The sequence below is a fragment of the Larus michahellis genome, chromosome 3, assembly GCF_964199755.1.
Source record: "Larus michahellis chromosome 3, bLarMic1.1, whole genome shotgun sequence".
NCBI classification, from domain to species: domain Eukaryota; kingdom Metazoa; phylum Chordata; class Aves; order Charadriiformes; family Laridae; genus Larus; species Larus michahellis.
The window spans coordinates 38,875,625-38,890,834 of NC_133898.1; the positions used below are offsets into that span (position 1 = coordinate 38,875,625).

Genomic DNA, 15,210 nt, shown 5'->3' on the forward strand with positions numbered 1-15,210 from the left:
TCCCTGGTGCTGGCTGCCTCCTTCTACCTATGTGCCCTTTATTAATGTTGCCACCACCCACGGCGGTAAGGATTAAATCCTTCTCAGAGAAGGGTTTATTGTATTAAAAAAATAAACTTGCTCACATCAGGTGCTTTCATAAGTGCCCCACTCCATGCAGTCATCTTTGGAAAGGACACCTCAGAGTGTGAAGCCCGCAGTTTCTTGGCAAGCGTTCCCTTAGCTCGGTTATAGGAAAAAAAAAAAAAAGGAGAAAAAAAAATACAGAGGGGAAAAAAAAAGAAGAAAAACAAAACCAAACAAAGCAGTTTCATACTGGCGACATCCTGACAAGTGATTCTGTGTGAGGGTGTAGCGTCCAGCAGGGAATCCGCCTGCCTTGCCTCCCGCAGGCAGGGATGCTGGTCACTGGGGGAAGCTGCCCTGTCCGTGTCGCCGCTCTCCTCCTTGGCCCACGCTATTGCTTTTCTCTCCCGCTGAGCACCATTTACAATAGAAATAATTGCTTACTAATTAGCGGCTATATCTATTAATTGCTTGTTTATGAGAGCATGACCGAGCAGCCAGCCGCTCACTGGGACATACCTCACAATTTTTTTTTTTAATTTTTATTTTAATTATATTTTTATCCAGGGAGTGAGTTGTTCGCACGGCGACTGAGTGTCTGCTGGGGTACGTCCTTCCATCCGCTTTTCCTTCGGGTGTAGCACCCATCGCTAGCCACCGTGGCGTGGGGACACCGATGGAGAGCCGCGGGGCAGGGCCGGGAGCACCCGGGACGGGGGGGACTGGGGGTGCGCGGCACAGGGGCACCCTGCGCGACGTGGGGCCGCCAAACCCACGCGTGGCCGAGGCGGGAGGGCACGCAGGGACGAGCCCCGGCGAAAAGGCGCTGTCGCTAAGGGACGGGGAGCATCAGCCCGTCCCCGGGAGCCTCCCTGGGTTTCCACGGCGCTTTACGGTCTGGGCTCATCGCTACGGCCCTCATCCAGGCCAGGGGTGGGCTCGGCGGCTTCGGAGCCCCTCAGGGCGAGCGGGTCTGGGCTCCCCCGAAACGGCGTTTATCCCTCTAGCAAAGCAGCTGGAGATAGGGATGGCAAAGCAAAGCTCCGCGCCGCCACTCCCGGGGCGCCGGCGCAGTCCCCCGCTGCCGGTGGTGATGCCCGGGGCTGTCGCGCAGCATCTCCTTCCTCCTCCCGGCCGGAGGTCTCCCCCCAGCCCCTCCGCTGTGGGGGGGGGGGGGGGGGGAAACCCACAGCTCCCCCGCTCCGGCTTTTATGTACCAGCATCAGCACAGCCCGAGGCGGGCGGTCCCACGGGCAACGCCGGCCCCCGCAGCCACGCACCGGGCTGGGGGCCCGCACAGCACCACCGCCACACCGGGTGTCCCCCCCCGCCCAGCCGCTCCCCAGCAGCATGCACAAGGCAACCCCATCAGCCGGCAACCTACCTGAGGGGGCCCCAAAAAACTTTGCTGGCACCAGCCAGGGCCGGCACAGGAGACACACACACACACACCCCGCCCGCTCCCGGCAACCTGCGTTGTCCCCCACCACGGTCGCTGCCCATACAGTCCAGGAGGCGACATCCCCCCCCAAGCTTGTCGCATCTCAGGTTCCAGCTGGGAAGCCGACCTTGCCGCGAGTGTCCTGAGGAGGAAGGGACCCCGGGCTGATGGCTGATCTCTCCGCCCGGAGCAAGTCCCTTTTCCTCCCCAGCCCTGCGGTGCTGTCTCTAGCGGGGCCGGGGCGAGGGGAGGCTGGCAGAATTGGGCAGGAGGCAGGGCTCTTCCGAGCACGGCCGCTTTAATTGGCTCCCTTTTCTGTTGTTTTTTTTTTCTTTTTTTCTTTTCTTTTTTTTTTTTTTTTTTTTTTTTTTTAACCGAAGGGGAATGAAACGGTGAAGAGGGGAGGGGAAAAACCTGGAAAGCCAAAGGGGAAGAAAATACGGCGCGGCGGGCAGAGCCGGCAGGGGTGAGGCGGCGCCGGGCCGGCGGGGAGCGGTGCGGTGTCTCCCCGGACGCCCCGTCGGGGCGCTCCCGGCAACTTTTGCAGGAGATTTTGGCGCTTCAGGAAAAAAAAAAAGCGGCGGAGCAGGCACCTGCCGAGCGGTTTCCAGCCGGCGTCTGGCGGAAGTAACGCAACTTTCTCCAGCTTCTCGTCCCTCCTCGTCGGCTCCCTTCCAGCTGCAGCCCCTACTCGTTCCCACCAGGAGCTCCGGCAGCCGTCGAGGAAGAGCGACACAGACCTCTCCACAGCTGCAAATCATCTGGGAGGCGGGAGGAGCAGGCAAGCGGCGGAGGCGAAGCACCCGCCCGAGCCCGGCACGCAACATCGGGGAAAGTTTTGAAGGGAGAAGGACCTGGCAGGCTGGGGAGGAGGCGAGGAGAGCCGGGCTGAGCTGCAGGCGGAGCGAGGGTGCGTGGTCTGTCTGATCTCCGTTTGCTTCTCCCTTCAGGCTGGCTGGGGCGATGCAGTGCAGCTGGGGGAGCTCTCGGGAGCCGCTTTAAAAAAAAAAAAAAAAAAAAAAAAAAAAAGAAGAAAGAAAGAAAAAAAAAAATCCTTCCTGGATTTGATTAATTACAACAATCCCCTCCCCAGAAGATCTGGAAAAGAGGAGAGAGAATCACCTATCCCTCCCTCCGCCTTTCAGCAGCTGGCTCCTACCCCCCACCCTCGCTTCCCCCCCTTTTTCTCCACCTCCTTCTCCTTCCCCCGTTCGCTCCTGGGGCTGCGGCCAGAGCCTCGTCGGGAGGAGGGAGGGCGAGGACTCTCCCAAGTTGGCCCCAGTTGGCAGCACGGGACTTCGGGCAGCGCTCGGCGGCTCCCGCTGAACAAAGAAACCCCCTTTCCCGCAGGGGCCGGGGGGCAGCGCTGGGCTGGCCCGGGCCCGGCGCCGGCCCGGTGCCCCCGGGGCCCGCCTTTCCCCGTACCCCGAGTGCGGGCGAGGCTGCCCGTTTTCCTGGAGATCTTCGAGCATCCTGGCGAAGGGAAGGGGGAAGCGGCGCTCCGCTTTCCTGCCCTCCCTGCCTCCTTCTCTCGCTCTCTCCCTCCTTTTTTTTTTTCCTTTCCCCTTTTTTTCTTTTTCTTTTTCAATTTTATCTCCAGGCGGCCTCGGTGTGTGTGTGGGTCCCTTCCACCGCCCCAGGGGCGCCGGTGGCCGGCGCGGAGCGGGGCGTATGGGGCGGCGTTTCGGGAGGTTTTCGCCTGCTCCTGGCTCCCCCGCCGGATGCTGCCTGGGCTGTTTTGGCTGCTTTTCTTCGCCGGCGATGAAGGCTCTGCCTTGAAGATGGAGATGATCTGTTTTTTATTCCTGTCTCTGGTGCCCGTGTACAGCAGGGGACAAGGGGTTTACGGTAAGAGACGTTGTCGCGGTGGCTGTTTTGGGAGGGGGGAGGGGGGGAGGCGAGGGCGCAGACGGCGGCGACGGGATCAAAGTTAAAAAGCACCTGCAGGAGAAAGTAAATGATGCCGGCGAAGCTCGTCGCAGCCTGAGCGGAGAGATTTATGCAGCAATAGGGCTCGCAGCCGCCTGTAGCTACTTCATAATCCCTCGCCGTAACCCCTGGCCGCCTCCAATGTACGAGTCCGCCGAGCTGGCACGCAGGGACCGCCGGCCAGGCTGTCTCCGGGCCGGCCGCGCCTGGAGCCGGGGGGCGGGGGGGGGGGAGCGACCCCGGGCCCCGGCCCTGCCTCCCCGCTCCCCCCACCCGCTTCGCGTGGGGATGCCGGCGTGCGAAAGGCGGCGGCGCGGCGCCGGGAGCCCCTCCGAGTTGCAGTTTCTTTGGGGCAGGGGGAGGACGGAGGGTCCCTTCCCCTCCCTTCCCCACCCTGCCCTGGCGGGGTTGCCGCCTTGCGGGAGCACCGGCACGGGGAGGCGAAGAGGAGGAGGGCGGCCGGGGCTCCGTGCCGGGGATCCCCCTGGCTGCCGGGGGCTGCCCCCGCTCCCCGCCGCCGGCGTGCGGGGCGGTGCTCCCCGGCTCTGCCCGGCCCGGCGGGGCCGGCTCCCCCCGCACAGCCCACGGTCAGTCCCCGCCGGGGCTCCCTCCCATCCCGGGGGCGGGGGGCGAGGAGTGAGGCTGCTTTTGCACCCTATTGAACTTTGCTGCCGATTTTCTTCTCAAGCCCGCGGGGATGGGTGGGGGGTGGTCTGTGGCAGAGATGATGTGGAGCTGCTTGACTGTTTGTTTTTTTTTTTCCCCTCTCGTTATTATTATTTTTTTCATAATTATTTTTGCAGTTATGGTGCTTACTTCCCCTCCTTGTTTGCAGGCAGGGTAGCAAATGGCAAGCTCTGGTGTCCCCCTGAGGGGTCTGGCTCCCGCAGCCCCTCCGCATTCGAAGGCAGAGAGGAGGGCTGGGGGCAGAGGCTGGGGATGGCACCCCGTGGCCCCGCCGAGCACAAGCCCTGGGTTGAAAGAGCAGCCGAGATTTACTTTAGCCAGCCGTGCAGCCCCCCTTTCCCTCTCCCAGCCCTCTCTTAATTCTTGCTTTACAAGATCTGCATTTCCAATACACTGGGAAAAAATAAATAAAAGCAACCCACAAGACTTGCCTCTCATAACAAGCCGGCTTTATCTTGGCTTACAACTCAGTTGTGCGTTGCTGTAAAGTCCTTCTGGAAGGCATGCCTCTGCCTCTAACAAGCCAAGCTCTCTGAGCTCTGAAGAGAGACCCCAGTGAGAGAATCCAGCCCCCCCGCTCCCCCTTTTTTAACAGCACGCAGCCAGTCCCTTGTGTGAGCTCTGGCAAAGATCAGTTCAGTCTCACTGACTATGGGTAAGTCTTTGTAGGTCACTTTTTAATGATGTATTTCTTTAATGGAAACAATTCCGCCTTTCTCCTTGAGGGCTGGGATGTTAATTTGAGTTTGGGTCCGTTTTGTAAAATAACCATTTTAAATAGAGGGTATTTAGCTTCCTCTCTTTTTCTTGCTTCCTCACAGTATATGTGGTTTCTCCCAGTCTGCCTGTCCAGAGGAAAATTGTAGGACCCTATGAAGGCTGGAAGGATGAGGAGTAGAATGAGTTTGTGGTACAGAAACCTGGTCAGGGCAGGTTATTTAATCTTTTAAAACAGGTAATCTGCTTCTAGCTGAACTTTTACTATTTTGTTTTAGTGTGCTTGCTGCTGAGTAGCTGTCACTTGCTGTAGAATGGCCTCTCTGCTCAGGATTGTAGCAAGAGGGACAGAGCTTAAAACTGGTTTTGCTTAAATGTGCTTTAGAAGGTCGCCTGTTGTATTTTTTTCATCCACTTCAGTAAACTTGCATTTGATAGAGTTGCTGCTAAATTAGATCTTCAGAATAACTTACTGATGTTTTTGTCTTTTTCTCTCAAAGAGAGATTGGAGAAGCTGTGTACAAAAGAAAGCACAGATATAGATGTGCACTAAGATGAAGGCATCCTTTTAAGCCAAAATGGTACACTACTTCTATCTAGTCTCCTACTTAACTACACAAAAGAGAAATCCGGTCTCTTCCCTCCTCTCCCCTCCCCTACCTCTTCAAACTATCTATTGAGACCATCAGTAGCCTTAATACGCAGCTGTCTGAGTGCAGCCCACAGCAGTGTCTCGCGGAATCAGCACACTGCAAACTTCTATGGTGACTAATAGTTTTCATATTGTCTTTCTCAACCCTGCCTTCAGTCCGCTACCCTGCACTGATTTCACGCCTCGCGCAGCCAGCACTGTTGGTTTGGATGTGAAATTGCTGCTATCCATGGCTCGACCAGAGCCAATACACTGTTATATTTGCAAGGATAATTAAAGCAGGATTAGCAAATAGTCCTACTGCCCCCCCCTTTACTTTGGTTTTTCCTAAATGTTAGTCTCTTACCAAGGCTTTAATCTGTACTTTAGAGTTCTGTGTTGTGAATGTCCGTCTCATGTGGCACTTAATGTAGAAATTGTGGCAACTTGAGTATCATGTTTCAAATCTGGTTTTCTGCTTTTGAATATTTATTTATGGCAATGGAGATGGGGGGAGGCATCTATATGGATCTATAAATATATTTTACTTCAGTAAATCTGCTGAGATTAAATCAGATTAAATGAGATAAAGTATCCATGTGATGTACCCTTTAAATAATACACCCACATGGATGCGCACAAAAGACCTCTGTCTGGGAGAGCGGAGTTGTTGGAGAGGTTTATTGAGATGAATGGTATAAATAAAATGTGTGTAAGGGGGTTTCTGGGAAAGGAGCATTTGCAATGGAGGTGCAATTTAATTAGGAGTCAAGGTGCTTTTAGCCTGCTACCTGAAGAGACTTGTTATATAAATTGGCATTTGTTGTAATGACTGAAGTGCGTCTGAAACCCTCTTCTCATTAGCTGATCCCATCCTTTCAGCCTTGTTTGTTGCAGTAAGACGAGGCCAGCCTGATACAGAAGGCAGTTCAGCAGACTGCCAAGAGGCAACTTTTATTAGCCTTTGTGGTAGCCCGTTTCCCAAACTGCACGTGCCTTTCAATCCTGGTGCATTAACGCTGCTGGTCAAGATGAGGAGCAAGCTATAATACCTGTCCGGGAAATGTCAGAATTTGGGCGGAGGGAGGAAGAGGTAAGGAGAAAGGGGACTTGCCCTTCCAGGCTTGGAGTTACCAGCGCTCAAAGACTCTAAGTTAGACTGAAAGGTGTCGGATGGGGGAGGGGTTCCAAAGGGAATAATATGCCTCTTGCTTCCCAGTCAGCCTTGCAGACCTGGGGACTCGCCTAGCTCTGGTTCAGAGCTTGCACAGGGCTGCCGCTTTGCTTACTCCATGCGCAGTGTGTAATTAGCTTTTCTGGGTTGTCTCACAACTAGCAGAGTCCGGCTGATCAGCAGCAGCCTTTCGGGCTGTGTAAGAGAGTGGGATGTTTCATCCCCCGCATCTCGTAACTCACCTGCAGAAAAGGCGTTTCAGGAGTGGTCATCGTGCTGTGTGATGGGGGGCTACAGCAAGGTGATGGAAAGGGAATAAAAGGAAGGCTTAGGCTGGGCAAAAGGAAAAGCTGCCGGTGCTGTGATCCGGGGGCTGGATGGGCTCCGTTACTTCAGGCACTTGAAACTGGTGGGGGTGATGCACTTGCAGTACAGAGTAGTCCTGCCCTGGCCTCTGAGGTGGGGAATAAATGACCCAGTAAAGCTCTTTCTTTAAAGAGACATCGTCACACTGAATCACCCGTGAGATGCCGTGACAGGCAGCCAAAAAATCTAGTGGAAGAATGTTTTCTTGCGTCTGTGATGGTGGAGTGTCATGGTAAAACATATCCTGGGTTTAGGCCATAAACATCTGCACTTTTTCATTTTGTGTACACATGACATGATTCGTTTCCTGCTCCTTTTACCTGTAAAGCAAAAGCCTCTTTTCCTAAAGTTTTCAATGCAGCGTTGCCAAAGCAGGATTCCTCACGCCCTCTTTGAACTTGTGTATGTTTTGCTGCCAGCTTCTGGGGGCACAGGCACACTCGAATGTCACCCTTCAGCCTGGTGACCTGGGCCAGTCTCTCTCTCCTGCCCCTGCCTGTGGCTGTGTAGCCAGTGGGAACAGGAGTCCAGACGAGGAGCTCTTCGGCCTTCTTGCTGTTATCCCAGCGCACCCTGTGCCCTCAGAAATGGGCGAGCAGATCGCTGGCTGAAGTAGTGGCGGAGCTGGCTCCTGTGAGCCACTTCTTGGCTGATTCTGGTTGGAGGATCACTGTGCTCATACATTGCGTTTTTTCCAAATTTTACATAGATACATATGTGTGTGTATATACATGCGTATACACACACACACACATCCTTTGGGCTCAGCCATTTCTCCTTGTTGTCCAGCCCTTAAATCTGTGGTGGCTTAGGCTGTAGCCTTCTGGTTACAGGAATGAGTTTTGTAACTGGAGGGCTATAGGAATAGTCTCACCTAAGGACTGGGTCGGTCCGAGGTTTGCATAGCTCTTTAGCAGCTCTTTAAGGTCAAGGCATTAAATCTGTCCAGCCCTGTGCTTCAGTGTGCCTTGCTCTTCTTCAGCTTTAGTGCATCAGATTCACCCTCCTGTGACACCAGAGCCTCTGTTTTTAGGTCAGGTCAGTAGTTTCACACACCACATAAGCCCTCAATTGGCTTTAATATGCAGTACTAGAAAACTGACATTATCCTCTTGACAGGTTGTTTGCAACTTGCTGGTAGAAGTCAAAATATTTCACTATAGGTGTCATCAGAAACCACCATCCTATGCTAATTTTTGTGGGAACATGAAGACAGATGTTGAATAATTTGACATGAGCAGCATAGCTTTTAAAATTATCACCGTGTCAGGTTTGTGCTGGTTTTTTTTTTTTTTTAAAATATATATCTGTATTTCAGATGAGTTTAAGAGAGAGGGGAGGGAGATACAGTGAGTGGCTCCCAATAAGTGGAAGATGCGACAGAAGATGGCCTTGGAGGCTCAGTATTCAGAGGGCAATTCAGCAGTGGCAGTAAAGGATGCTGTGCTGCTGAGGCTGCTGTTCTTATTTTTAAGTAACAAGACTAAGTGACTTCCATGCTGGTAACTCAGAGATTTTGTGACACTTCCCATCAACCAGAAGCCCTACTGTTTTGCCCGTGTTTTGACTGGAGATACTGCTATTCTGCTTGCTTGAATAGTGCAGTTTCAGGCTTCCAATTCCTACCTCCACACGTACTGTGCTCTCTCGGTTCATTAAGCGTAGTCTGTGCCTAAGAGCCCTGCCCGCATGGCTGCGGCTCGTTATGAGGAGGGCAGAGTTGAGGGGTAGGGAAGAATTGCATTCTGCCCAATGTCAATGGGCTGGCAAAAGCAATATGGAGAGACGCATTTCTACTAGTGAAAGACTGCTTGGGGCGGAGGGTGAGTCTTGCCCCGTTTGTGGGAATGTCCTGAACCCTACCTGCGAAAGGGTTCTTTAGCCAGCATAAGGTAACTCCACAGTCAACTGGTTTGCCTGTGTAGGTCTGGAGAGACAGTTCACAGGGTGAAGTTCTCATCAGTGTAGGTGAGATGTTGGTATTTTTTGTGTGGAGGGGTTGCTGTGTTGTGTCCTCAGAGGGAGCTGCATCTTGCTGTGAGGAAGATGAGCGTTCAGCTTGTGATGGGCTCCTTCCAGACAAGACACAGTGGAAAATGTTGGTTTGTTCTCAGAGGTGCCATGGGTACCTGCATCTGGTAATACAATGAGGGTGTCTTTGGGCTTTACTTGGCAGCCCAGGTCTCATGTAGAGTGAAACTGTTAGGAAAACTTCGAGACCACTTTTGCTCTCGAGCAGTCAAGGCGAGCACATGAAGTGCCCGTGTCCCAGGCACCTTCTGCCAGTCACCAGCTGCTGGTGTTGCACAGGTTTAAATCCAGAAGGGGAAAATGTGCCAATGTCCCCCCGGCTTGTGGAGGAAGGGGAGGGGTATGGCGCTGACACTGCACAGCAGAACGCAGATCTGGCAGGGCCTGCGGGATCCACCAGAGAGTGACGAGCTGCGAAGAGGTGGGAGAGGAGAGTGTGCGTGTTTCATGTCTCTGTGCCCATGTTTAACTGGTGAGATCTCTGCTCTGTTAGGATCCAAGTACTTGCTTTGAAAAGAAAAAAGCTTTCATCTCCCCTTTATTTGGGGGAAGGGGTTGAAGGAACAACAGAGGTTTGTTTTTGTGTGGGTTTTTTTATAGCCAAGCACTTGTTTAGCGTTTAAAAGAAGAAATTAAATGTGTGATAACCCATGGAGCTGGCGATCAAAAGCGCCGCATTAAAGAGTTTAGGAAAGAACTTGAGAAGTGGAGCCAGGAAAGGGAGATCCCGGGCATCAGCTGATCTTGGCTCAACAAAAGTTAAGTCAGAGAAGGGCTGTTACCACCAGGTTACCTGGGACAGGAGTTGCTGGGGGTCAGAGAGTTTTCCTGCCCGGTGTCAGGTGTTTCTTGGGACGAAGGCTCGCTTTCTCCCCGCTTGCTTTTGTGGCTTCTGCCCAGGTGCGACGCGCTGGCTGCCGGCGACTCCTGCTTTCCCAAGGGAAAGGCGGACGAAGCTGCCGGTCCTTCACCGTCCTGCCCGCGGGCTCCTCTCCAGCGGTGGCTGGGGAGCACATCTGGGCGCGGGGGGGTGGGAGGGAGGGGGGAGGCCACATCTGGGCGGCGGGGCAGTGCCGCTCCGCCGCTGCCCGGCAGAGGGAAGTGTTGCACCGCCCCGGGGGCGGAGCGGGGGTGCCCGGGGGTGAGCCCCTTCCCCCCGAGGGGTGGGTGCCAGGGCAACCCTCCACCCTGGAAACTGAAAAGCCGCTTCGGGAGCTCCCGGCGGAGCGGGGGCGCGGCGCCGCCGGACACGCGTGGGGCGGGTTGGCCGGGCGTCCCCCGGGTGAGGGGCTGGTCGGCCCCGGCTGAGCGCGGAGGAACGCCCGGGGGCAGCTCGTCCTCTCCTTTGCCACCTCGGCGGACATGGGGAAAACCCCCGCCTGTCCCGGCATCTTCCCGAGGGTGGGAGCGCGGCCGGAGTTCGTGGGAGTGAACGTCCGGGATTGAGCTGCTGCTTCTTCCAGGTTTTTGGTGCTGGCTGCTCGCGCGCTGCTCTGCTTCTCGCTCTGGTTTGGTTTAGGATCTGAAGCTCTGTCACGTTATACACAAGCGGTTAATTATTTTTTTTTTCTTTTTTTTTTTTTTTTTTATTTTTCCATCCCCTCGCTCCTTTGTATTACTCTCGTGGAATGGGAAAGTGCTATTCTTCCCTTCCTGGACCATCTTGTTGTACATTTCCCATAAAAGATCATACAATAAAGCGAGTGCAGGCCTCTTAAATTCTTAAATAGCTTTTCAACCATAGTCTCCTTTTTTTTTTCTTTTTTTTTTTTTTTCTTCACATGTCTGTGTAGTTGTAGTTTTGGGATTATTTTTTTTGTTCGTTTGGGGTTTTGTTTGTTTGGTTTTGGTTCTCAAAAATTAAAAATAGCATTAAAGGAGTTCCAGGGATCTGAACAGATATGAGGGAAGAGGACCCTTGTGCGTGGCCTTGCTTTGGCAGGAGGAAAAAAGATGACAGCAAGGTGGCGGCTGGCTGTCAGGGCCTCTGAAGTGTTCAGGTGAGGGCATTAGTGCTGCGATGTATCTCCTTGGCTCTGTGAGGCAGCGGAGCTGAGGATGCCACAGCAGAGATATTTGATTGATGCTGGTGCTTTGGCTCTTGAAAAACATGACTTAGGGGCACTAGCTTAGGGCAATATTGTCTTCTGAGCATCGTGGCTGCCTACAGGGAGATCTTTCCACTGATGCACTGGCTGCACCGCATCCCAGGTCAGCTTCTGACTACTAACACCTTTAGTTTTAATGTCCAAATACTCTGGTCTGTGGCTGGTGAAGGGACATGCCTGAAGTTAACCAGAGAACTAGTGAGAGAGAGAGCGAGCTGAATATAAATGATTAGTTCTTCAAATTTTCTACTTGTTCTTCTAGCCTAGGCAATATGGTTTACTCCAGTGTGTGCTTGTGTGACTGTATTCCCAAAATCTACAGAGAGCTTTATGGTCTAGTAATGTTTAAACTCCTCTGAGAACGATGCTCCCTTTGCACGCTTTTGTAAAGCACTCTGTGTTCTCAGTATCGTGTGAGTAATGAACAGCAGCGTAGACACAGTCAAATATTTCAGTGGTTGCAAATAAGACAGGACAGCCAGTTGGGGACAGCCATAGTGCTGGAGTGGCCCGGTGATTTGGAGTCACCAACACTGCTCTGTGAGTAGGTCACGGCTCTCTGCTGGGTTGCAGACCTCCAGAGAAGAGGGTGCTGGTGAGCAGGGATCTCAAGCAGCTTTTATGGATCAGGCCAAGCCTCTCACCTTCCTCTTGCTCCTTTCACGCGTGCTGCAGATCGCTCGTGGATGAGGTGTGGGCTGTTATCCCTCTGCTTGAGCTTTCACAGGGGAGATATTACTGATGTAGCTAAAAATCCGTCTGACTGTGACGTGCTGGCTTGTGGTTTCTCTCTGCTGTGAGCTGTGGTGTAGGACAAATGGTGTGCAGATACTTTTGCTGGGTTCGTGTAAATGGAAATGATGGCAGGGTGAGGATAGCAATTGACAAAGAACGGCAGTTTCTAAAGACAAATTAGCGAATGTCACCTAAAGAAGAACTGACGTAACATTGAAAGCTAAAGTCAAGCTGTGAGAAAGGCTTTAGGATGTCTGCAGGTGGACATTTAATACAAGAGTAGCTGTTTGCCGTTGCTGCTCCTGTTTCAGAAGGAAATGGTCCTTCACTAATTGGCGTAAATTGTTTTAAAATAAATGTGGATGGGAATCTTGAGCATCTCTTGTGTGCCTTTGTGATGAAATAAAAAGCAAAAACAAAGATGTGATTCAGACAGATGTTTGAGAAATGTGGCAAAATGGCTTTTGCTTACAAATGCCGTTTCACCTTCTGGTGCTTGCTCCGTGCCTTGCACGGTGGGAAAAGGCATTTGTAGAATTAGAGTGAAGAATGGCTGTCTCTCGCAAAGTTTAATAAATGGATTATTCTGACTCAGATCATCCCTCGAAATAGTGGAAATGTGAGAAATTGAGGCTCATAAAAGTAACCTGAGCAGCAAAAGCCAGCTGGGGATGGGAGACTGATCTCCCCTGCCACTCAAGTGCATCTAGCTGGGCTGTTAAGAAAACTTAGCTTTTCTGGGGCATTTCCACTGCAATTGTTAGACCCTGAACATCCCTCTCAGAGCACACAAGTAGGATTTCTTGTGGGTTTCTGTGTTTCCCATCACTGTAATATCTATGAACTTCCACCTTTACAGTGCCTCTGTTGCCTGCAGTTATTCCACTCTGCATGTGGGGAAATGAGATGGAGATTAAGTGATTTGCCCGTGGCAGAATGGAGAATCGAACATCAGCAAAGTTTTAACCATCCTTTTCTCTCTGGTAAAGTGCAGCTGGTATTAAGTGCAATCCCTGTGGCTGATAGATCCAAGGTAAATACATCCTCGATAAGAAGGAATAAGCCATTGAAAACAGTCTCTGATCCAGTTATCTCAGAATCAAGCTTTTCTTTAATAAGACAGACAAACATGTTTGTCTTTCCGTACTAATTTAGCTCATTGTTGTTCACAGGTTAGGATTTAGTTTAGGGCTCCTTTTGGAGGTCGTACAGAAGTTGAGCCTTACTGTACCACGCTGGGGGACAAAGAGAAATCGTTCAAACATGAGTACATACGTGGCTTTTCTGTGCGAAATCTGCAGGTGGCTTGAAAAATTGCTCTGAGGGAGGTGCGGGACTGGATTAGCTCTGGAATCTTTTGACTCATTCTGCAACAATTGAAATTATTTTGCGCTTGATCAAAGAGGCAGTACTGCTTACTATGAAAAGCAGTTGTCATGAATGGAGGAGGTTAAATGACTATTGCCAAGGGAAGGACAAAAAGTCTGAGGTTGCCGTGAAGAAGCAGAGATGTGGGATGGGTGGAAAAAGGCCGGGCACCATATTGTAGGTGCATGATGAGGGAGGGTGTCTGAGACAGAGGAGAAGTTATGATAACAAGAGCGGAACTGTGGCTCTAAAATAAGGCTGGATGCCAGAGCAGAGCACAGCTTTTGAAGAAGCAAAAGGAAAGTCTGAATATTCCAACACATTTTGTTATTTTAAGTGTATGCTAAGCCGTATTCCTGTTTTTCTTACAAGTATGAAGTTAGGAAGAAGAAATCTCTAGTGTTTGTTTCCCAGATGCTAACGAAGGCCGAAAGGAATTAATGTGAGTCATTTTTTGGTTTGGGGGTTTTTTGTTGTTTTTGGTTTTTTAAAAAGAGATTTTTCTTTTATACTTACAGCAAGTAAAATTCAGGAGTATGGGTTTGAGAAGGGGATTATCTTGATCAGTCCTCAAATAATTGCTGAATAAGAAGACCTTCTTATCTCTGGAAACTGTGACTCGCAGGTGGGCAGTGATGTTAGCTGCAGGTTGGGAAGATCCCCATTTTAAGGTGTAGTGAAAGACGGCGCCTTGCTATTCCTCATAGCTCTGCAAATGAGGAATATGGGGAAACTGGATAGGAATACGGGAGCTTTCCAATGCTGTGAGACAGTAGGATTAAGGGAATGTTTTCGCAGACAAAACACCTTAAGGTTGGATGTACACTATGCCTACGCAAAAGCAGGACTGTAACTTGTGGGTGCACTCTTGAGCTAGCTTTAGATGAGCTCTTTTGGTTCCCGATCACAGGACAGCCGTGACCACGTGGAGCTCAGCCTGGCCTGTGCTCCAACCACCTCTGCCACGTCCTGAGCGGGCTCTGCGGCACGTGGGTCACCCGGCAGCAACACACTGCTCTTGACTCCTTGATAAATATGCTGTGGGGCACCTAAGCCAGGTTTGCGCTTGCTTTTGGGTTGCAGCACGAGTAAATATCCTCGGCCTCCTGGCTGTGCAACCGGGTCGCGATCCTGCAGACCCAACTGTCTGGTTTATTGTGGGGTGCAGTCTGAAGCTGAAGGGCTACAGCAGCTTAGCTACAGCAATCCCATAGCTGCTAACTCTAGCAAGACAAATGCCAGGGTTGCTCTTGCTCTGTGGCATCTTTCGAGCAAGCATAGCTTGCGATGCGGGAACGCAAGCTGGCTTAACGCAGCTCGCTGTCGTGAAAGAGATCCTCTAGACAATGGGTCTAGAATTAATCTTTGATTTTGAAAAGCCCTTCCTGAATAACTCCTTGCATAGTCAAGCCCTGCATTTAGCTGTGATTAAGTTTCTAAATTGCTTTTCAAAATGGGATAGTCAAGCTCCTGAACCATGTAGCTGCCGCAACTGAAGACGTTACCCATAGAAACTAAGCTCCCGCTTTGGTTAAAATAGCACAATAATAGTTTGTTTTCTGGCTGGTCAAATGATAAGCAGCTCAAGACTTTCATCCTTATTCCAGCAGAAAAATGCAATCGACAGTAGAGAATGACTGTTTACTATGATGTGCATGATTAATACCATAAATCTTTCATGTTGGGATGTTGGGTGAAAGGCATGAATACCACCGCAACAAATTGAAAGGAGCACTTTGTTACATATTTGTGATTGGAAATCAGACTTGAAACTCCATGTACAAGGAGAAATTAGCCAAAGGGAACGGGAACGGTAGTTCTCGAAACTAGAAACCACTCTGGCACTTGCTAAGCCTTGGCAAAGATGCCATGCTGATTTTTGCAGATCACAATGAGCATATGTACCTACTTGTGGCTGATGGTTATTCCAAGTGGCCAGCAGTAGTGTGTGTGCTAT

General features: G+C 51.5%; 1 protein-coding gene across 2 annotated transcripts in view; it reads left to right on the forward strand.

Annotated features, from left to right (window-relative positions):
- Positions 1 to 1,445: 1,445 nt before the first annotated feature.
- Positions 1,446 to 15,210, forward strand: part of MDGA1 (MAM domain containing glycosylphosphatidylinositol anchor 1) — a 147,812-nt gene continuing 134,047 nt past the window's right edge. Inside the window, exon 1 of one of the 2 annotated variants that reach the window (XM_074579729.1) lies at positions 1,446 to 3,355. In XM_074579729.1, the coding sequence (XP_074435830.1) occupies positions 3,229 to 3,355 (127 nt within the window). In that variant the 5' untranslated portion in view covers positions 1,446 to 3,228. The remainder of the gene's footprint in view (positions 3,356 to 15,210) is intronic. The other variant, XM_074579728.1, reaches the window with a different exon arrangement.